The sequence below is a fragment of the Bidens hawaiensis genome, unplaced genomic scaffold (assembly GCF_021521415.1).
Source record: "Bidens hawaiensis isolate Kalapana, Puna unplaced genomic scaffold, B.hawaiensis_p1.1 tig00011868_1, whole genome shotgun sequence".
Taxonomy (NCBI): Eukaryota; Viridiplantae; Streptophyta; class Magnoliopsida; order Asterales; family Asteraceae; genus Bidens; species Bidens hawaiensis.
Window position 1 is genome coordinate 763,222 of NW_027491949.1, and position 22,768 is coordinate 785,989.

The following is a 22,768-nucleotide window of genomic DNA, read 5'->3' on the forward strand; positions in this document are numbered from 1 at the left end:
CTATGTTTTTCTATCTTCTTGATTTTGACTCTTAAGTCAACTGTTTATTACTGAATAAATTTAGGTGGATTTTGACATCCCAAGTTGGAACTTTATTATTGAAGGATGATTGTTGCTTACACAGTTACACCCACTCTTGCCTCTATTTATACAATAATAATATACTAATTACAAAAATGTTTAATAAACTCTTTCATTTCTAGTCTTGTCTTTTGTTATTTACATGATTTAGTTGTAGAATTTTGGAAAGCTGAACCAAGACCCTTAATTGACATATTGGAGCATTGAGTAGCTATGATCTTTTTGAATTATTAGAAGATATGGAAAAATGTTAAATAGTATTTAGCACTGTTTACACAGGGATATGATAGTGAGGGTTGAGCTTTGAGAAGTCACTTCTTGCCAGTGAAAAAACTTACATTCCAACTAAGAATGTGTCTTCTGTTTTATCTTTAGGCTGAGGGGTGTGGGGGGGGGCGCGAGTGGGGGCTCCAGCCAATAATATTGTGACGTGTGGCAGAGAGAGAAACTTGATAAGATGGGTGTTGGTTGTGGTGCTCGCGCCCCGGGCCCTGGTGTGGAGGGGCGCGAGAGGGGGCGCGAGCGGTTTTTTTTTTATTTTTTTATAAATGTATTAAAAAAACGTATTATTAAAAAAACTCATAAATTATTTAAAAAAACACACATTAATTAAAAAAATACATTAATATCTAAAAAAAATTAAAGTAATAAAAAAAAACATTATTCTTATTCTTCGGCTTGGTCTTCTTCGATCAACCTCTTCCGGATACGTTCCTTTTGTTTTTCCATCAGCATTTGGTCGACCGGATTTAGGTTACTGAAGTCTCTTGTAAGGAAGTCCAAATCTCTCATTCTTTTTTTTTCCTTTTTGTCATTAGAGACCACCTCCATGGTTTTGTTGAATTTATTGAGGGATTCAACAAGATCGGCGATGTTTACGGCTTCCCCCTCAGCCGGTTTTTTCCCCCTGGCGTCCCTTCCCAATGGCCGCCTCCTCGGCGGTGAAGACGTTTCCTCCCCCGCAACGTTTAGGTCGAATCCAACCCGGCAATCCGACCCGGCGGAAGTGCTATACGCTCCAGATGAACTAGTTTTAGTCCGTTTCGGCCCTACTTCCGCATCAAGGTCCGGCGCCACCAGCTCAACCCACTTAGAACGCCTTCTCAACCTCTCCCACACCTTTACATCGTCCCACGTCTTCACCGTCCCATACCTCCGCAGGCACTCCTGCTTCCACTCTTCGACAGTGAAATTATAAACCGCCAAATCGTCACTGCCACTTGGTCTCATACGACCGGCGTTCCTGTTGAACAGATTAGTAAACAAGCCGACAAATTTTCTGATTTCGGTCCACCGACCCAAAATCATATCGGCGTTTCGCTCTGTACTCCCAACGAGCCCAACGGCTCTATTTACGCATTCCCAGGCTCTATTCCCAGCCCGACAAATTTTTTTTTTAATAAACAAAGAGCCCAACGGCTCTATTTACGCATTCCCAGGCCACTTCACGCGTTCTCCCAGCCGCTACCCCTCTTGCGCCCGCCTGGAAATCCGCGCTCGCGCCCCTCTCGCGCCCTTCTCGCGCCTCGGTGGTGTGGTGCTCGCGCCCCGGGGCGCGAGCGGATGGCCTCACGCGCCCTTTCTCGCGCTCCACACCCCTCAGCCTTATGATGCACCATTTTTGTTTCTTCCTTTGTTGGCTACTATTTAGAACAGGATATCTTGAATTATTATGTTTGAACTGTTGGTTATTATCCATCTTATAAAACACCCACTTTCAATATCTTAAACTTATGATTTTGTTTTGATGTTTTAGGTAATTGAATTGTTTTCATCTCAATTTGATCATGGAGAAGAATGGATTCAGTGTTCCAATGGGTATACCTGGAGAGAATTTCATCATTCAAGATGAAAACTTTTTTGGTCAAAAATCATTTCTTGAGCAAAACCACAATATTATTCCAGTATTTCCTATTATCCCAAATGTACCCACAAATGTTTTAGGAGTTACAAATCCAAATGAACATTTTGGAAGTAATTTTCTTCCAAATAATCATCACATAGATATTCCCATTCCCATTTCTGCTACTGCTCTAGCTTCCCTTCTTGCGTCTAGACCCGGTCAAAACGAAAGCTTAGATCACCCTCCTTTTGGTCAATCTCTTGACCAAGTTCCCAAGAGTGTTGTTCCAAACAACTATTTCCCTGATAATTATGGGAATTTTGGATATGATGGAATGATGCTTAATGATATGAACAGGAAATGGGAATCTAACAAGTTTTTCACACCTACAACTGAACGAATCGGGTTTAATACGCATCCAAACGGGTGGGTATCGCGTGATAGTAATAACCCGAGTGCGAGTTCAGATGGGAATGAGTTATCTTTGAGTCTTGCCACGTGTTCAAACATAAGTAATCTGTCTTTAAATGGAAGACAATTGGGTATTGTAGAACAAGCAAGTTCTTGCAACAGTAAAAGTATCTCTTTAGGGTTTGATTCTAACACCACTAGGTCGCCACTTCAGATTTTGTCAACTTCAGCCGGATCAAATGGGTATCTTCATATGATGCAGGAGATTCTTACAGAAATTGCAAGCTATTCTATTGGGAATCTTGATCATATGAGCTATAAGCAGATTAGTTTTGATGATTTTTCGGATGGAAGTAATAATTTTGACTCCCAATTCAATCCGGTTTTGAAATCATATGGTGTTGAAGAGAAAAAGAAGCATTTGCTGGCTTTACTGGAAATGGTATGTAATCAAGAATTAAGATTTTGCTTATTTTTAATCTTTAATTTTATTGATTATTTGTTTAAAAGAGAGTAGATTTGCAACTCTTTTGTGACCAAGACTGAAGATTTTCTTGATTTTGACTTTTGACCATTTCATTGATCAAAAAAACCTAAAAAAATTGTCAACAAGAATCACAATTTTCTTGATTTTATTTTTAACTTATCAAACCAAAAAGGGTTGATATTTCAGACTTTTTGAGACCAAGAATCACATGTTTCTTGATTTGATTTGTTAAGAAGTTTTCAATCTGATAAGGACTTAAAATTTCAAACTCTTTTGTGACCAAGGATCACAAGTTCTTTGCTTTCTTTGTGACCAGAAACAAGATTTTTGTATTTTAAATTAAGTTTTAACCAACTATTTATCAAATTTCTTTGTAAATAGTGCATTTTTGTTGGTTGTAATTATGTACCAATTATTACCCAAAAAGACTTAAAAAGTTTCCATATTTTTCATGACATGACCAAGAATCAAGATTTAACTTTTTAACTACCTACTTGTCTAAAAAGGGAAAAACTTTCTCACTTTTTTGTGACCCAGGTGGACGAACGGTACAACCAATGCTTAGATGAGATTCACACAGTGATATCAGCTTTCAGCGCAGTAACTGAACTGAATCCTCAAATCCATGCTTGTTTTGCTCTTCACACAATTACTTTCTTTTACAAGCATTTAAGGGAGAAAATAAGTAATCAAATACTATCAATGGCTGCCAATTTCAATGCAAGGGAAGAAGAGCTTTCCTCTTTTATACCAAAACAATTGCATCTTCAGCAACTAAGAAGAAAAGAACATCAAATATGGAGACCCCAAAGAGGGTTGCCAGAAAAGTCGGTTTCCGTATTACGAGCATGGATGTTCCAGAACTTTCTTCACCCGTAAGCTACTTGCCAATAATACTTTAATTTAATCTTATATAATGTCAGTTATATTATGTTTTATAATCTTAAATTTGCTTGCAGGTACCCTAAGGATGCAGAGAAACAACTGTTGGCTGTAAAAAGTGGATTGACAAGGAGCCAGGTACCATACACGAAGTACATTCACCAATAGTGTTTCATAATGGGTTTGAGTCAAAACGAGTGGGAATTTTCACTTTTTTATAAGTAGTGTTGTGTATGATTTCAGGTATCTAATTGGTTTATAAATGCTCGAGTTCGTTTATGGAAGCCGATGATTGAGGAAATGTACATAGAGATGAACAGACAAAGGATTCGTGATGAAGAAACTAGTAACCATAGAAACCAGCAGTATCATATTTGAACATGACTGAATCTGTTATTTAGTCCTGTATTCTCCGCTTATTATGGCAAAACTTAAGCCATATTATGAACTTTAATCTAAGTATATATTAATTAATAATGATTCATATTATATCTCTACTATGGGTTATAATCATTATTACCATCTAGAGGTGGGCGGATAATGCTTTATGGGTCAAATAGACTCGGATCAAAGTTCAAGTTAATGTAACTAAAATTTTATCAGTCTTGTTATTTGGCTTTTATTACATCCAACTCTATACAACATTCTTTGTTTGCTAATTTCCATGTTTCACCACAAGGTTACTACAACATGTAGAGACACTTACCGGGCGGGGTTGTAACTTGGATTAGGTGCCGCCCATGGTGATTAATGATTTGTTTGCAAGGTTTATAATTGAGTCAGCAATTACTCTGGCACTTGACTTCATGGAACCACCTGAAACACACATTTTCTTTTTGTTGAAAGTGGAAAAAATATTTATTATATTTTACACAAAAAATATGGTGGTTTTTGAACCTGATGTCAGCATTACGAGTGGGACATTCTTATTGCGAGCAAACTTGAAAACCTTCTCATCTCTAATTGTTACCCCTTGAGGACTAATCTGTTATAATTAAATCATCTTAACATAAAATCTCCACCTTTTTGTATGCTTTAATTTAACTGCCAAAATATAACTATAACATTACCTTAAGTCTTCCTAATGGGTCACCGTCTAAAATATCAGTTCCAGCATTGTAAATCACAAGTTCAGGATCAAATGCATTCTCTGCAACCTAGAGTTTCATTCCAAGAATCAATGACAATTTTAATGAAAAATCCAGACTCAATGATTTAAAACAGAAAACTAACATTTACCTTAAGTGCTTCATCCAACATCATTAAGTACTTCTCTGTAACGGTCCCACTCTGTCCACATCGTATAATTATGCAAAGTTATGAAGCACATTGTCACAATATACAGTAAATTTAATAAACGAATCACTCACTGGAACTTAAACTTTCTGATCAATATATCTCCTTGCCTCATAATCCTAAATAAGATAACATCATGGTGCAGGATAATAAGTTAATAGCCCCACTGTTTTGTAATAAACTGAAATTACGTATGATTTAGGAGGAAACTCACAAGTGGATAGATGTTAGGATTATAAATGTCCAGAATATAAACTCTTCCTGAAGCAACAAGATTCAATATAACTTATTTGGTCATGTATCATAATATGAAAAGAACACATATAAGATAATAAAAAGCCTACTGTCATTTGAAAAATCCTTTTCATGACCGTTTCCTTGATGAGCATCAAGATCGATTATCATCACCCTGAATGTATTAGAAATACAGCAACTGAGTTTCATCAAATGCAGTCTAAATTTCAAACGAGTTTGTAAATATTAAATACTGCGAGATATTAAGATGGATAAACGCATAGTGAATGCAAAGAGATATGTCAGCGTAAGCACAAAAACCGCTACCACGATCTGCACAACAGTGGTGGAAGCCACCACCTACATTGATAGCGCAACCTCGTTCTTTAGCAAGTTTAGCTGCCAGAATAGTTCCGCCTACCTAAATCAAAAGTAAAGTTAACACAGAACATATTGAATAATGCCAAATACAAGAAAAGAAGATTATGAAATAAATACCACAACATACCTGTTTACGGAAAGGGTAAAGGACCTTCTTCTGAACAAGGCAATTAGGAAACATTGCAACAGGAGGAACCTAAATTCACATAAACAAGAAAAAAAAAGCAAAAAATCAATTTCTTCAAAAATATGAGAACTGTGTATAAAGGTGACAAGTGAAAGATTTACCCAACCTCAGTAATTACGGAGACGTTGAAACTGCTCTTGAGACTATTTAAGTACAATTCTGAATGCACCTGCCACTCACAATAATCATAATAAGGTGAGCTAAAAGAGGGAAACAAACAGTATCCATAATATTCTAATGGATGCAATTGATACCACTAGAAGATCATCCTTGGTTGCTTCTAGAGGCTCTACTATACGAGTTTTTTCCAAAGTGCCATTTTCAATGAGAAACCCGCAGATGCGACCCCATTTAGAAGAATCAAATGGATGCCTGCATTAGTTCGACAATACGTGGATATACATAATTATCATAAAAGGGCTCGTTTTCCCTCACCAAGATAAGAAAATAATGTGATCACAGCAGTACTGTCAAGCTGGAAGCATTTGATACCAAATCAATTATACATAATCAACTATTTGAGACTTTTTTGTTGAATATATCAGATTAGGATGTATTTTATCATTATCCTTCATAGATGTAATCTTAACTCACTTGTAATGAGCAAGTACATGTATGTTCTCCCCAATTGAGAAACAATAAAAATACCAGATATTTTTCACACACCAACACTGTATTATTCATCGAGAACTCTTTTGACCCAACATGGAACATGCACTTCTGACTACTTTCCATATAGTTTCATGTAATTAGGTAACCTATTGTTTTTTTTACCAAATCACAAAAATAGCCATTTTCCGGTGTGTTATACCTCTATAGTCATGTCAGATCAATAACACGCATATAGTCATGAAATACATGAATCTTTTTGCGTATCCATATATTCTGGCGTATCTATCTTTAATTGCCTAAACACTAAATCATTTATTAAATTTGCAAAGTACAACACATCTGTGAATCTAATCATCTATCCACGATAGCAATACATACGCAAATCTATACACAACATGGTGCCGTGTAGGCGTGTATCATTATTATGAGAAAAAGTCTGATCCACAACTAAAAGCAAATATACGAATTCCAAGTATCTCATGACTAAAACACCCCGACAAACGATAATTTCGTAATTTTCCCTATCTTTCCTTATGGAGAAATGAAAATACCTATCAATGATGAAATTCTCTTATATTCACAATTGAATAAGTAGTATCATCTCTTAACAAATTATATGCAGAAACTGTGAGTCAACTGTAAAAACTTAGGTTTAGGTATTCATAATTCACTTACAGCTTCTCAATTCCGAGAAACGAGATGTCGTAAGCAGTCGAGTAGATTATCGGAGCCTGATTATCACAAAATACAAATAAACTATCAGAATCATCATCAAACGATTACGAATAACATTGAATGCGAAGTTGAAGAAAAAATTAACAATCAGTAGACTAAACTAGACTACCTTAGAGAGCGGTACATCAAAATAGAGCTTGCTGGATAGTATTCGCTTCTGTCGGGGTGCGTCGGATGCTCCGACAGATGAAGGCTGAGTGGACATGGTGAGGAAACAACGGTGAGAACGAGAGGGTGACGTCAGCGTGCGGAAGTTGAGTAAGAATAGGTGGAGTGGCGTCGGAAACGGTTGAGAGGCGGTGGTGGTTGTGAGTTTGTTACAAGTGAGGTGAACAAGAAGGTACAAGTCTTTAAGCAAAGGGTACATTCAGAGCTAAAGCGGTTGCGGTTGCGGTTGCGGGTGACGGTCCATCCATGGTATGACTATGGGGAATGCATTTTTTCCAACTTATTTTTCATTTGATTATAAAACATTTTTAATAAAACTATATAAATAATTTATTATTAATAAGTATTAAAATAGTTATAAATTATTAAATGTATTTGAGTTTACTATATAGTATATATTAAACGATTATGGATGAGATCGATACCGATACCGGTATCGAATATCCCGGCCCCCAAAATTATAAATTCTTGGTATAGGTATTGAAGGTAAAAATTCGGAAAATACCGGTACCGTACCGTACAAGGTCCCGAAATTCAAAACTTTGATACTGATTCCGTACCAACGGTACCAAATCAGTACCGATTTTGGTAGCGGTACCAATTGTACCAAAGCTGATCATCCCTAATACTTAGATTGTACAGAAACTCGTCGTGTTGTGGTGGTGTGTTAACGCGCATTCGATAGGCATTAGTTAGTTTTATTACGGTACTATTACAAAAAATTAATCTATAAAAGCTCAAAATAGTATATGCACTCATATAGCTTATGTTAAAAAGTTAATATCTTTAAAAAACACAACATCAGCACTAACAAAATCAGTGCATGGCAAAAAAAAGTTAGCCAACGTCCAAAAATGCTATTGACACTCATATAACTTATAATACAAAAAATATAGCAAATGTTCAAAATGATATCAACACTCAAAATGTTAATATAATCTATGGAAAATATACCGTTCCGACACTAAACACGTATCAAGTAGTAAAGAAATTGCGGATCACTTGTTTGTCACGAGGGATTTTGCCTAATTAATGTGGCAATTAATTTCTCATTGGTGTAATCTTTCATTGTTTTAGACTTTTAACGCTAGAGATTCATTGTTTGACTTTGGACATGGATGCTAGATGACTATGATAAACATTGATAATTCAGATTGTGTTGCATCTTGGTCAAGACTTGAGGCAACATGTACCACTCATTGACTAAAACAAATTTATACACTTGAGATAATTTATTCATTATTTTGCTTCAACAAGTTATTTTGAGGTAACGACGGTTTTAACACAATGTCAAACATGATCATTGTTCACTCTTTGATCACGCTCTTGTTAATTCAGTTCTGGTTTATCGACAACTACATTCGACTTCAGTTTCGACGATGACGAGACACTGATCTCAACACATTTCGAATACCATTTATTTTTTTTTCTTCTTTTGGCCCTCACATCAGAATATGTGATTAGGTTTTTAATGGTTTGAGATTCATGATTGCGTTTGCAGATTGATGTTCTTGTTTCCTAAACCAATATAGCATGTTGTGTTCCTGTTGCTTATGAAAGCAATTAATAAACAAATTGACGAAAAAAGTGGCAGACATCATAAATATAAAAAGAAACCTAGAGGTCGATAAGCTATCCACATATCAACTGACAAACAACTTATTATACAGACAACCGCATACTCGAAAGTAAAATGTTAACACACAAACAGCCATAAGCTTATTTAGGAAAGTCAACCAAGTCAAACTATTAGCTTGTCAGAACAAAAAAGTACCTCAGGCTCCATATTTGGGAGCCTTCCAAAGCTTAAAAGCAACTTCATGAAGAAATCTATCAGCTGGTATCGTAAGGTTTCCACCATTCTGCATCAATATTCAAAAATTGTATCAATAACATATACATAATTTGTAAATAGCATATTCGATTTGAGTTATTTACCTCTTTAAAATCTTGAAAAGAGAAAGTTTTCACTGTATCCTTCCGAGTAACAGCATCTTGCCATTGAGTGAACAACATCGGGCAATAATCTCTGTTAAACGATGCTAAAATTAGTAAAATCATGAACCAACGTTAAACGCACGTGAAAGATAATTGTGATAATTACTTTTTTTTTACCTTACATTACTCCTCGGGTTGCTACCTTTCATCATGTAACTTTGACGAGGGTAGAGTGAATTAAACGCCGATTGCATAACTCCATTTTTATTTAAAATGGTAAAATTGGATTCATCGTCTTTTGAAACTTCCCCATAGCTTAACACAACAGATAAATGAAGCCGAGAACCTATCTGTGATTTAGGTTTTGCCTTGGATATTATCTCACCAACTAATGAATTAATATATTCCGTGTGTTTATTAAACGAATCTTGTTCGTGAGCTCCAATGTGTACAAAAACTAGATCAAACTGATTTGTATCTAGAACTTTATCCTCTTGAAATCCAAGCAGATTCAGCAACTTAATGGCAACAAGATTGACGGGCAAATCAGCAAGTGAACGATCGTTGTTAATTAACTCGTTTGAGTCTAGCACCGAAAGTCCAGGTTTGTCTCCACATGACTTCAAACTTTTGTTTTCGGTAACTAATGCTGCTTTTACTCCCGTAAACCTAAATTGATCAAAATACGCCATTTCTATTTAGTAAGCAAATCAAACCAGTTCTTTAACGAGCTTGTATAAGAAATAAGTGTCATTATTATAGTGATATTACCTCTCTGATATAGATGGTGTTATGAACTTGTTTTGATTCTGGAAAAGTAACAAAAGTTACAAAGTGAACTTACTATATTCTCTAGTAAAACAATATTCTAATGATATAAAATCTAACCAAAGCGGGAAAATCGTCAAACGCGTCCACTAAATTCAGAAATTCTCCAATAGTTCGACCATCCGCATTCTCTGAAAAACCATGTTTAAGTAAACAAGTGAAGATCCAAAAGTATCAAATAATACTTGCAAATTTTAAGGAAAAGATGAACATATCTTGCATGAAAAAATTGATAAGTAGTGAACGGACTCGTACTTCTAATGTGTTGCATTGCATGTATGAACATAGATAAAGAATTATCAATTTAAACCCATACTACCAAAAAACTAGAAACATTTTCATCATCTTGATAAAAAAAATGTACACGTAATTAACCTTAAATAATTCCATTTGCATTTGATACTTTTGGTTTCCTAGAGGCTGCGGAGCTACTTAGTCGAGTCCAACGGGTCATGAATATTAATTTTACGACCGCCGGATCAATGACTGTTATTTCCAAAAGACTTAGTTTCGTTATCCAAAAGGAGGTAGCTGCGCATTTGCCTTCTAATTCGATTAAAAAAAGAAAAGAAAAACTTTACCCAAGAAAAAAATAAAATTATACATTTGAATCGCAGATTTAGAAATCCTCAAAATCTGAAAAACCCTGTTGGTGATGATTGCCAGAAATAAGCCTAATTAAACTAATTGGGGATGAATTCAAAAGGGAAGTAGCCAAATTGATGCAGGTAGTGAAATTAGGGAATAATAATAATAATAATAATAATAATAATAATAAATACCAGTAGGAGGTAAGTGTGGAAGTGATAAGAAGCCACATAAAGATTGAGCTGCTAGTGAATGGAGATGGGTGTGAGCAGGGTTGAGGGATCGAGCTAATCCGTCGCCGTAAAACACCAATCCTCTGCTGGGTTTGTCAGCCATTCCGTTGGTGTAAAGGGGTTGCGTTGATTCTATTCTCAGGTGGTGGTGGTGGTGGTGGTTCAAAAGGCAGGGAGTATTATTAAAGTCAGGTAGCTTTGGCCACTAATGACGCAGATTATGTTTAGTGTTTTGGTAATCACCAAAATCTTTTCTATTTTAGTTTTTTAAAAAAGTTAAAAAGTAAGTTTTTTAGAAGTTCAAAATTCTAAAAGCAATGAGCTAATAAGCATTTTTCAAATTCAATCCCAAACACCCCCTAAAGACAACGATGTAAAAATGCCGATTAAATTAAAATCAAAGGTCTGCCAATTCGATTTCACCTAATAGAACCCTAAAATTGTTGCCGGTCAAAAATATAGCCAAATTCGGTTAAATTTTGTTAAAATTAGTCGAATTTAACCAATTAATCCTTAGTTAGTACTCTCTACCACTAGTGTCTAACGAGATCTACCACACTAAATATGCTTATAAATTGGGGATGCCGCTTCTAATCTCAAATCTACGATTTGGACAAGAGTAGGGATGAGCGTTTTCGGTACGGGTACCGATTTGGTACCGTCGGTACCGAATCGGTACCAAGTTTTGAGTTTTCGTATCTGTACAGTACTGGTATTTCCCGAATTTTTTACTAAATATCGATACCGATACCAGTACCGAACCGAACATTTCGGTACCGGTACCGGTACCAATTATTTCCGATTTTCGGGATCGGTACCGGTCAGTACCAGTACCATCCCGAGCTCATCCCTAGACAAGAGGCTGCTTCGATGTCACTTTCAACTAGACGTGTGCAAAAAAGTGGTTTGGGTTGAGTATCCAACCCAACCCAAAACTGGTTTTGAGCTGGTTTGCAACCAGACCCAAACCGTAGGTTTGGCAGTGGTTCGTATTGTCATTCTTTGAAACCTTCTTATAATCCGAAATGGTATTAGAAAAAACCCCAGCTAAACTTGTTTTTTTGTCCCAACCCCGGTTTGTAAACCGGCTTGAATCGGTTTGATAGGTTTGGAGTTTCGTCTTAAAAAAAGCTGGTTCGTAACCTGAACCGATTTAGCCCATTGGGCTTCCAAACCGGCTCGGATCATAACTCAAAATGGTTTGGGATAAACCCGATTTGTACATGTCTACATACTACAGTCTACTTGCAAACCTCGATTTTGGATTTATCAATTTTGAAATGCCTTTTTTTATTGGGGGTCCAATTCACTTTCTAATAATTTTTACATTACTGGGCTAACGTTGAGTCCACTGGGCCTTAATTGAATCCGCCCTTTCAAGTGATTGGTTTTTTGACCTTTTTTCTCAATAACTGACAACATGTTCACTTAAAATTTAAATCATTATTTTCAGTTGTTCACGATTGCATATATGCTTTTGGGATTTATTTCAATAAAATAAATGTGTGTAACACCCAGCTGCTTATACCAGCCATCCTTATATTCCTCTCTATCCCGTTATTAACTAATTGTCATTTTTCTAAATGCTACAAATAGCACAAAGAAAAAGTTGGATGCACAACCTTCGGTTGTGTGAATAGCAACGACTAGAGATGGCAAATAAACCGGTTAATTGAACCGATCCGGAAATCAAACTAAAACCAAACCGATTTGAAACCGATTTTGTAGACATCGGTTTGAAACTGATTAAAACCATTTGTTTGGAACAGGTTTGTAATTTTCTTCATTAAAACCGTTTCCAAACCGGTTAACCGAACCGAAACTGGCCAAAACCGGGAACCGGTCACAACCTGAACCGAAACCGATCATAACCTGGTCAAGAAACCGGTTTCAACCCGAACCGAACCGATCAAAAACCAAGTTTGACTTTTGTTGATCAAACCGAATCGGTTTCAACCCAAACCGGTTTTGAGTTTTAAACCAGTTTGTGCACCTCTAGTAACTAGGATTGTTCAAAGGATAAAACCCTACCCTTTTACCTAATACCATATCCGGACCCTTTACCCTTTTAGGAAGAAATGTGGACCCGAGACCCTACCCTATAAACAATAAAAGGATCGGGTATAAATAAGGGTTTCAAGGGTCTAATCCTTTACCCTCTAAAGCAGTAATCGCAGCTCATTTTCTGCATTTACTAGTTGCATATATCATAGATGACTTTAATATATAAATTCTTAAACAATTATACTTTCATTTAATAACACAGTAAACTCTAACTTCGAAAGTTTATCAACCATTTGAACCGATGCAAATAATATTCACATTCACAAATTACATGTAGAGAATAATTCAGTGATTTTCATATATATATATATATATATGTGTGTGTGTGTGTGTGTGTGTGTGTGTGTGCTTCCAATCAGTAGTATGCTCTTTTATTTTTATTTTTCTTAGTAGTTGGGAAATTTATGATGAATCATATATAAAATACAAACATTTCCAACATTTCAGATTAATCACGAATCTGATATATATCTATCTAGAAACTAGTAAACGGGTAAAGGGTTTGAAAAAGGGTCGGAACCCTTTGAAACTCTTTTACCCTTTAAGGTGAAATTAAAATACCCTTTACCCGACCCATATTATATATTCAAATCTAATTAAGGGTTTTAAGAGTCGGATAAAAGGGTTTCAAGGGTCTGAACCTTATCTTGCTCACCCCAACTAACAAATTTTGACATGACCTCCAACATGATATTAAGATAACCGGATTTTGGGGTGACCAGTATAACCCGCTTAAAAAATTGTCTCTATGTTAGGGTTAATCCATTTAAGTTTCAAAATTATTTATTCATTTTCCTTTCTAGAAACAATTGTTGAATTACTTTTTTTTTAGTGTTTACCGTAATGATATATTGATATACTATATACTATTTTTTAGGTGAAAATCAAATCTGAATTCAGAATTTGAATTTTGATTTGGTTATAACGTAATTCTGAACTCGATTTACGGATTTGTTTTTCTTTATAAGTGATTAGTTTGTTTCATTCGGGTATTGAATTAATCGATTAAGATATGAACTATATTAATATTTTTGTATATGGCACATTCTTTTTAAGCCTATTTACAAAATGTAGCCCAATTTCCATATCCATATTAGACCTTGAGCTATTTTAAGTGTTGAAGAATATTAATCATTTTAGATGTTCTATTACGTTTAAGAGTTTTATGGTTAGGATGGTTTTTTATTGTTGGCTGGTTGTATGCTTAAGACTAATTTAACAGTTTAAATGTTTTTATGGTTTTGATTTAGGATGTGTATGTTTTGCTTGTTTATTATGGTCTTTAACTATTACTCGGATTAGAAACACAAACATAAATTGATTTCAGACCAAATTATTGTTTTGGATGAACTAAATTAATATGGTCTGAATCGATTTGTTCGGTTTTAACAGACACCGAACCAAATTGACTTCGATTAGGTTACCCCCTTGCTGAATTCGGTTAGGTTTGCTTTTCGATTAGGGGTACAAAAATCTCAAACCGGACAAATCAAATAAATCATTAACCGAACCGTTGAACACCCCTATTTGTGGAGGGCTTGCCCAAGTCAAAGTGACTAGTCATATTATAGCCCCACCCTTTTAATTGCATGTTCTGGCTTAAAGGCCCATTATAAATTCAATGCCCACTCTCTTTAGCAGTTGGGCCCCGCCATGTGTTGCCGCTCGGTAATATGTTGTCGCCCCTCCCGTCGGGCTTTAAAGCCATGTCACATCAGCTTTTGAAGTCCGTTTTACAGCCCACAACAACAAGCCTAATTAAAATATGACCGGTTACATAACAAGCTTTAAAGCCATACCACATCAGCTTTTGAAGTCCGTTTTACAACCCACAACAACAAACCCAATTTGAAAAAAACACCGATTACATAATTCAGTCTATCGACTTGAAACAATTAACACCACATATAAACAATAGTGAGTGATTCAAGTCATGACACGTCTAAACTCCATAATATCAAACACTATTGTCGTAGATTTTTTTTCCTTTATTTTAAACATATATTGTTTTCAACACCTGTTCATCAATGCATGACATACATATATGGACCCCCTTGTCGTTTTCTTCCCAGAAACTAGGAGAGATATTTTTATACGAATGATTGGCAACACACTTGGTGTTTTGATGTGAGGTTGAAAGACAGATAACGCGAATGTGAAACAAAATCGGCCACCCCAATATAAATAACCCACTTCCAATTTTACCCTAAAATTCATGCTCCACTTAAACCCAATCCAATATATCGACTGCACGCCACACGCTCGACGAATTGCGTAAGTGAATCCAGGTCAACACATGCCACTTGGTTTTGTCGACTGGCTTTAATTGCTCGCATAGTAAATACATCAATCGATTCATATCCACGTGTTGTATGCCGTGATTATCCTTTTTCAAATGGTGAGCTGGGTAATAATAAATTGTCTGTATCTAAACTGTCACACATCATCTCAGATCTCGTATCTATAATATTTTCCTTTTGGTTTAGAAACTATACACACATTCATATCTGCTCCTTCAAATTTAGTATCCATTTTAGTATCAAAAAATTTTGGTGCTAAGCGGTGCTAACGAGCCGAGCTTGATTCAAGGCCAAGCCTCAAATAAAGTTTGTTTAGTTATCGAGCCTAAGCTCGTCAACCCTTAAAGGACCTTGTGTATTTCCAAGTTTTACCTTTTCTGAACTTTATGCATTAATTTCACACTGAGCTTCGTTTAAGATACTACACGAGCTCGGGCTGACTTTAGCCTCGTTTAAGGTTTTTTTTCTCAAAATATATAATACAAATAAGAAAAAATGTATATAAATTAATGAATAAATAGTACGAGCCAAGACCAAGCTTGAAAAAGTAACTCACAAGCCGAGCTCGAGCTGTCATAAGTCGAAACGAGTTGAGCTCAGGCTCGGCTTGGCTCGTTTACATAAGTCCAACCTTTATTCAAAATAGACATAATGGCTGTAAATGAGTCGAATCAGTGTGAGTTCGAGCTCGACCTCGAAATTAAACAAGGCAGCTCGGCTCAGCTCGAGCATGAACTCGAAGTTAAACGACCTTAAGATCGAGCTAACGAGCCAAGCCGAGCTTTGGCCTGGTTACAAAAATGAGCCAGCTTGGCTTAGGTTGTTTGAAATCAAGTTTTTTGAGCTAGATTTATTCATTTGACGAGTGAGCTACGAGCCTCGAGTTTTTTGAACAGTCTATATTTGAGTTACAACATGAAACTTTGGGATGAAATATGAAAGTAGGTGTATACTTCAGGACCAAAAACATAAATTTTTATCCTACATGATGACAAGTGACTTATTGAACATTACATGTGAGGCCAGTGTAATCCCGTTAACTCCTTTTTATCACCACCGCCTTGAGTTGATAAGAAAAGTAGCAAGAAACACAGAGCATTCTTGCTCTTTTCTTTATTATCATTGAGTTTGATTCATTCAAGTTCATTAGACTTGACCATACACAATGGAGCGTGCGCGCAGGCTCGCAAACAAAGCCATCCTAGGCCGTCTAGTTTCACAAACCAAACACAACCCATCATCTCCAGCGTTATCTTCACCTTCACGGTACGTTTCCTCGTTATCTCCTTACATATGCAGTGGCACAAACGTTAGATCAGATAGGAACCTTAACGGTTTTGGTTCACAAACCCGATCCATATCAGTTGATGCATTAAAACCAAGTGACACTTTCCCACGTCGCCATAACTCCGCCACACCAAAAGAACAAACCAAAATGTCTGAATTTGTCGGTTATCCGAATCTAGATTCACTCATTGATGCCACTGTACCCAAATCGATCCGTCTTGAATCGATGAAATACTCCAAGTTTGATGAAGGGTTAACCGAGTCACAAATGATTGCACACATGCAAGAATTAGCCTCTAAAAACAAGATCTTTAAGTCCTTTATTGGTATGGGATACTACAACACATCTGTTCCTACAGTTATTTTAAGAAACATTATGGAAAACCCCGGTTGGTACACGCAGTACACGCCATACCAAGCTGAAATTGCGCAGGGTCGACTCGAGTCCCTGCTCAATTTCCAAACCATGGTTACTGATCTAACCGGTTTGCCCATGTCAAACGCTTCATTATTGGATGAAGGAACTGCAGCTGCTGAAGCTATGGCTATGTGTAACAATATCCTAAAGGGTAAAAAGAAAACCTTTATTATTGCAAGTAACTACCACCCACAAACTATCGATATCTGCAAAACTCGAGCCGATGGGTTTGATCTAAAGGTGGTTACTTCGGATCTTAAAGATTTTGATTACTCGTCTGGTGATGTGTGTGGGGTGCTGGTTCAGTATCCAGGAACCGAGGGTGAGGTGTTGGACTATGGTGAGTTTATCAAGAATGCGCATGCGAATGGGGTGAAAGTGGTCATGGCTAGTGATTTGTTGGCTTTGACTATTTTGAAACCACCTGGTGAACTCGGTGCTGATATTGTGGTGGGTTTGGCTCAACGGTTTGGGGTGCCAATGGGTTATGGTGGGCCCCATGCAGCGTTTCTTGCAACATCTCAAGAGTACAAACGAATGATGCCTGGAAGAATTATTGGTCTTAGTGTTGATTCTTCTGGAAAACCGGCTCTGCGTATGGCGATGCAGACCCGTGAGCAGCATATTAGGAGAGATAAAGCAACTAGTAACATTTGCACAGCTCAAGTAATATTCTAATTTTTTAATGGTGCTAATTAGTAATTACTGCAATTCACATTTGTTTCAACTATGTAACACATATTTTTAATATATAGGCATTGCTTGCAAACATGGCTGCTATGTATGGTGTGTATCATGGACCAGAAGGACTAAAGACCATTGCCAAACGGGTCCACGGTCTAGCTGGCACATTTGCTGCTGGTTTGAAGAAGCTTGGAACAGTACAAGTTCAAGATCTTCCGTTTTTTGACACCGTGAAAATAACATGTGCGAATTCATATGCAATTGCTGACGAAGCTTACAAGCATAAGATCAATCTTCGTATTGTGGACAAAAACACTGTAAGTATATTTCCAAGATGCTATTTAATATTTACATATTCACTTTCTACAACTTTTTTCTCGAACATGCTCGCTCAGATTACTGTCTCCTTTGATGAAACATCAACAATTGAAGATGTTGATACTTTGTTCAAAGTTTTTGCATTGGGGAAGCCTGTGAGTGTCCCCCCTTTCTTTATTTTACAAAATTTTGTATATATTCTATTTATGACAGAAACTTAAGGTTTTATTTTCTTCTAGGTGACATTTACTGCTGCATCTATTGCACCAGAGGTTCAAGATACTATCCCTTCTGGGCTTGTGAGGGAGACTCCGTATTTGACTCATCCAATTTTTAACGCGTATGATTCTTCCTGTATTAGAAGTTTTTAAAAATGGATTTCTGAGGGGGTGTTTGGGATTACTTATTTTCACCAACTTATAACTTATTAACTTTTTGAAAAGTAATAAGGTGTTTGGGATTGCTTATATTGTGAGAGGAAAAGTTTCATAAGTTACACTTTTGTAACTTATTAACTTAATGAAAAGTTATAAGGAGGTAAAATAAGGAATCCCAATTCCCAAACACCCCCTGAGCTTCAAGAATCATACTTTTAGTTACATGTATGGAAAAAACATTTATCATATCGTTATATGTTGTCTACATGATGATAAATTATAGTAATCAGACTATCAGAGTTGCAATGAAAAGGTTTCCATCTTTATACGATGACTGGTTTCTTTAAGTACCAGCCTTAATTTATTTCAGGTATCACACGGAGCATGAGCTGCTAAGATACCTTAGTAAGTTACAGTCAAAGGATCTATCACTGTGTCACAGTATGATCCCCCTTGGATCTTGTACCATGAAGCTTAATGCAACCACAGAGATGATGCCTGTGACCTGGCCCGCCTTTGCAGATATTCATCCTTTTGCTCCTGTTGATCAGACACAAGGTTATCAGATAATTCTAGTTTCCATTTCCGTTAATACGATTCGTTTCCTTTTCAAAATTTCAGACTATGTTAAATAATCTTTCTTAAAAAATTTTGGCAGGAAATGTTCAAGAATTTAGGTGACTTGTTGTGTAGCATTACTGGATTTGATTCTTTCTCTTTGCAACCGAATGCTGGTGCTGCTGGAGAATATGCTGGGCTGATGGTTATCAGAGCATATCATATGGTATGTGTAAATTAGTTGCTGACTGTAGTCAACTTTTAAGTGAGTTAAATAATTGAGTTGTTGAGTGTTGACTTTGTTCAATTGTACGTGTGAAAGTTAAATTGAGTTACTGACTGCGGTCAAATTTAAGTGTCAAAGTTATATAATAAGTTGCTGACTGTGGTCAACTTTAAGTGTCAAAAGTAAAATAACTGAGTTGTTGACTTTGGTCAACTGTAGGCAAGAGGAGATCATGATAGGAATGTATGCATTATCCCTGTGTCAGCACATGGAACGAATCCTGCTAGCGCTGCTATGTGTGGAATGAAAATTATTACTGTGGGAACCGACTCCAAAGGTAATATTAATATTGAAGAGGTGCGCAAGGCTGCTGAGGCAAATAAAGACAAACTATCTGCTCTTATGGTAAGTAAATGCTAGTTAAATATTGTTTTTTACGGCAAACGGATATGTACTTAATTTATTTGATTGGAGTTCAGGTTACCTACCCATCGACTCATGGAGTTTATGAAGAAGGTATTGATGAGATTTGTAAAATTATTCATGACAATGGAGGTCAAGTTTACATGGATGGAGCAAACATGAATGCACAGGTATATTAAAATATCAAAGCCAATGCTATAATTTTAGAAAATTTCATATATATTCTTTAAAATTATGTCAAATATCTATATACCCAACCTTAACTTAAAATATAATATATACCCTTTTTTATAAGATGAGCATCTAGTTTATGACCTTATTACCCCTCTCAAATATATTACCTTTCTAATCTTGTTTTATCTTTTAAATTAATCTATATATAAAACAAAGAAATTCACTAAGAAGAAAATAAATAGTCATCACAGTTTTTACAGTTCTCGGCTGCTTTTGTACTTTTTGGTATGCACGATATGAAATAAATTTTGAAAAACTTATAAAAGAGAATCGATAGTAGATAAGAAGGAAAATGACTTGTTTTTGATGATGTGATTAAATATCGTATTTGAGAAAAATATTGTGGATGAGTAAGTATAACGTTTAAAGTTAAAAATGGGTAAATATGAAATTTTATAGGTTTAAGAAAAATAAAGGTAAAAAGGTCGTATTTCTATTTGCTTTTAACAAAATGGGTACATGTGATATTTTAATTAGTTTCAAGGGGTATGTATGATATATATGAAATTCACCATATATTTTTGGGTGCCAGGTTGGTTTGACAAGTCCAGGGTGGATTGGTGCTGATGTGTGTCATCTAAACCTACACAAGACATTTTGCATTCCACATGGCGGTGGTGGGCCCGGGATGGGTCCCATTGGTGTTAAGAAACACTTGGCACCATACTTACCTTCACATCCTGTGGTAAGTACCAAAAACATTTAGTTGTCAAAATAGTTTTGTTACTTTCTTTATATTTATTAATAGTACATCTTGATTCAGGTGGCGACAGGTGGCATCCCGGCTCCTGAACACAAACAGCCACTCGGTACCATTGCTGCAGCCCGTGGGGTTCGGCTCTAATCTTGCCAATATCATATACATACATTGCCATGATGGGATCTCAAGGAATAACAAATGCATCAAAGATAGCTATTCTGAATGCAAACTATATGGCAAAACGTCTCGAGGTCTCATTTATTTCCCTTTTTTAATAAACAAAATATCATCTGGATATAATATGACTTGAACTTTGTATTATTACACTGCAGAATCATTATCCGATTCTTTTCCGTGGTGTGAATGGAACGGTTGCCCATGAATTCATTGTTGATTTGAGACCCTTGAAGGTAATTTTTAATTTTGAATTTTTAATTAGTGATTACCTTAATCAAGTTTGTTGATTTAAGATCTGTCATTTCTAGACTACTGCCGGAATAGAGCCAGAAGACGTTGCTAAACGTCTTATAGATTACGGGTTTCACGGTCCCACAATGTCATGGCCGGTGCCAGGGACACTCATGATTGAACCCACTGAAAGTGAAAGCAAGGTATGGTGGGGAGAGTAAGTTTTCATTTTTATTAAAGTTATAATATTAATTTGACTTAAAGCACGTAATTTTGTATATGTAGGCGGAGTTGGACAGGTTTTGTGATGCTTTAATCTCCATTAGGGAAGAAATAGCAGAGATTGAGAAAGGAAAAGTTGATATTAACAACAATGTCATCAAGGTATCTTTGCCATCAGTTTAATTGTTTTGGGATAATGATTTGTTCATGAATTGTTTTAGTGATTTGAGAGAATTTATGTTTGTAGGGAGCTCCTCACCCGCCACAACTACTCATGGCCGACAAGTGGACAAAACCATACTCTCGAGAATATGCAGCTTACCCTGCTCCATGGCTTCGTGCTGCTAAGTTCTGGCCTACTACATGTACGTCTCTCTTTCTCTATCTATTAATGGTCCATAATTTAAATTTCTTACTTCTTACATTATATATAAATGGCTATATTATGTATAAAAGACATTAAACTCGTTTGTTTATATGTTTTTTTTTCATTTTTAAGCGTCTACCTACACGACTGCACATGTGTAGCCGTGTAGGTTATGTGTAGAAATATAGCCTGCCTGCACATGCTTTACACATGTATAGATTCTATTAAGTATAAACAATCAGTTTTTGTTTATATTTCTTTTAAAGTATTAGAAGAGATGAATAAACATTGCATTTTAACCATTTTTATATTTTAATATTTCTTATGATTGAAAAAATAAATGAACTATTTTGTTTTGCATGCTCTCGCAAAAAAACTGTGTTCCGCCTAGAACCCTCTCGTGTGTGTATATATATATACAAAAACTGATTGTTTATACATACACATATGCATATATCATGGATACTAACAAATGATCATTTTGAAAATGCATGTCTACATTGTATTTTATTAAAGCTGAATATTTGGTTATGACTTATGACATCTGAAAATAACATAATCACTTTCAAAACGCATATTCAAACACCCTTGTAAAAGACAAATGTTGTCACTTTTTCAAAAGATATCATTTTCTGCTGCGTCTTCATGTGTTAAGTAATTAACTATGGTTAAATTGTGGTGACAGGCCGTGTAGACAATGTGTATGGTGACCGCAACCTCATCTGCACCCTTCAACCGCCACAAGACTATGAAGAGAAAGCCGAAGCGACTGCTTAATTATAACCTATGAACCACCACATGTGCTTCAAGGTTCTTTCTCAGATTTGTACTTCAGTCTGTTCTTGTATATACATGTTTCATGTTGTTACGCCTTACGACTGTTGGATTTAATGATACTAGTGTAATCATGATGACCGGCTGCATTTATGACAGTTCCTTCTAATGTACAGCTTTCAAATACAAACACATAACTACATAAGCTATTCAATCAAAGTAAGTTATCAGTAAAATCTAAACATTAACTTTTAAATAAAAATTACGGTCAAAATTAAAATTGTTAAAGGGATTAAGGGACAAATTGATAATCTACTAGTCATCTCATTGTGGTAAATTGGATGATGACTTTTAATCTTATAGACATTTTTGTGTTTTGCTTGTTGGAACTAGTCGGACTGGTTGATACGAGACGCGTTTTGTAAAAACACTTTGAGCAACTTTCCCTTGTTTTGTTACCTGCATTGTGTTCACGAGTTCCTTAGAGCACCCACAATAAAGGTG

General features: G+C 36.0%; 2 protein-coding genes and 2 pseudogenes across 4 annotated transcripts; 2 read left to right on the top strand and 2 right to left on the bottom strand.

The window, feature by feature from the left end:
• Window positions 1-1,846: 1,846 nt before the first annotated feature.
• LOC143539405 (homeobox protein ATH1-like) lies at window positions 1,847-4,082 on the top strand. The gene is made up of 4 exons (XM_077032739.1): window positions 1,847-2,777; window positions 3,360-3,697; window positions 3,782-3,842; window positions 3,948-4,082. Exons 1-4 carry the CDS (start codon window positions 1,869-1,871, stop codon window positions 4,080-4,082), a joined length of 1,443 nt encoding a protein of 480 aa, XP_076888854.1. The 5' UTR covers window positions 1,847-1,868.
• Window positions 4,083-4,343: 261 nt separating this feature from the next.
• LOC143539391 (histone deacetylase 2-like) lies at window positions 4,344-7,421 on the bottom strand (annotated as a pseudogene). The gene is made up of 13 exons (XR_013136429.1): window positions 7,259-7,421; window positions 7,090-7,145; window positions 6,057-6,174; window positions 5,909-5,971; window positions 5,743-5,811; window positions 5,489-5,655; window positions 5,345-5,409; window positions 5,215-5,261; window positions 5,075-5,119; window positions 4,944-4,994; window positions 4,775-4,861; window positions 4,602-4,689; window positions 4,344-4,520 (listed from the first exon to the last, which is right to left on the bottom strand). The product of XR_013136429.1 is annotated as a histone deacetylase 2-like (transcript).
• Window positions 7,422-9,036: 1,615 nt separating this feature from the next.
• LOC143539392 (uncharacterized) lies at window positions 9,037-11,007 on the bottom strand. The gene is made up of 6 exons (XM_077032728.1): window positions 10,866-11,007; window positions 10,144-10,214; window positions 10,027-10,064; window positions 9,433-9,924; window positions 9,256-9,346; window positions 9,037-9,179 (listed from the first exon to the last, which is right to left on the bottom strand). The coding sequence occupies exons 1-6, from the start codon at window positions 11,005-11,007 to the stop codon at window positions 9,093-9,095; spliced, it is 921 nt and encodes a 306-aa protein (XP_076888843.1). The 3' UTR covers window positions 9,037-9,092.
• A 5,172-nt stretch (window positions 11,008-16,179) lies between these two features.
• LOC143539410 (glycine dehydrogenase (decarboxylating) A, mitochondrial-like) lies at window positions 16,180-22,438 on the top strand (annotated as a pseudogene). Its single transcript, XR_013136431.1, has 15 exons — window positions 16,180-17,639; window positions 17,729-17,974; window positions 18,053-18,130; window positions 18,215-18,315; window positions 18,723-18,927; window positions 19,011-19,136; window positions 19,356-19,541; window positions 19,616-19,729; window positions 20,326-20,478; window positions 20,557-20,744; window positions 20,826-20,903; window positions 20,979-21,104; window positions 21,187-21,285; window positions 21,371-21,488; window positions 22,176-22,438. The product of XR_013136431.1 is annotated as a glycine dehydrogenase (decarboxylating) A, mitochondrial-like (transcript).
• Window positions 22,439-22,768: the final 330 nt, after the last annotated feature.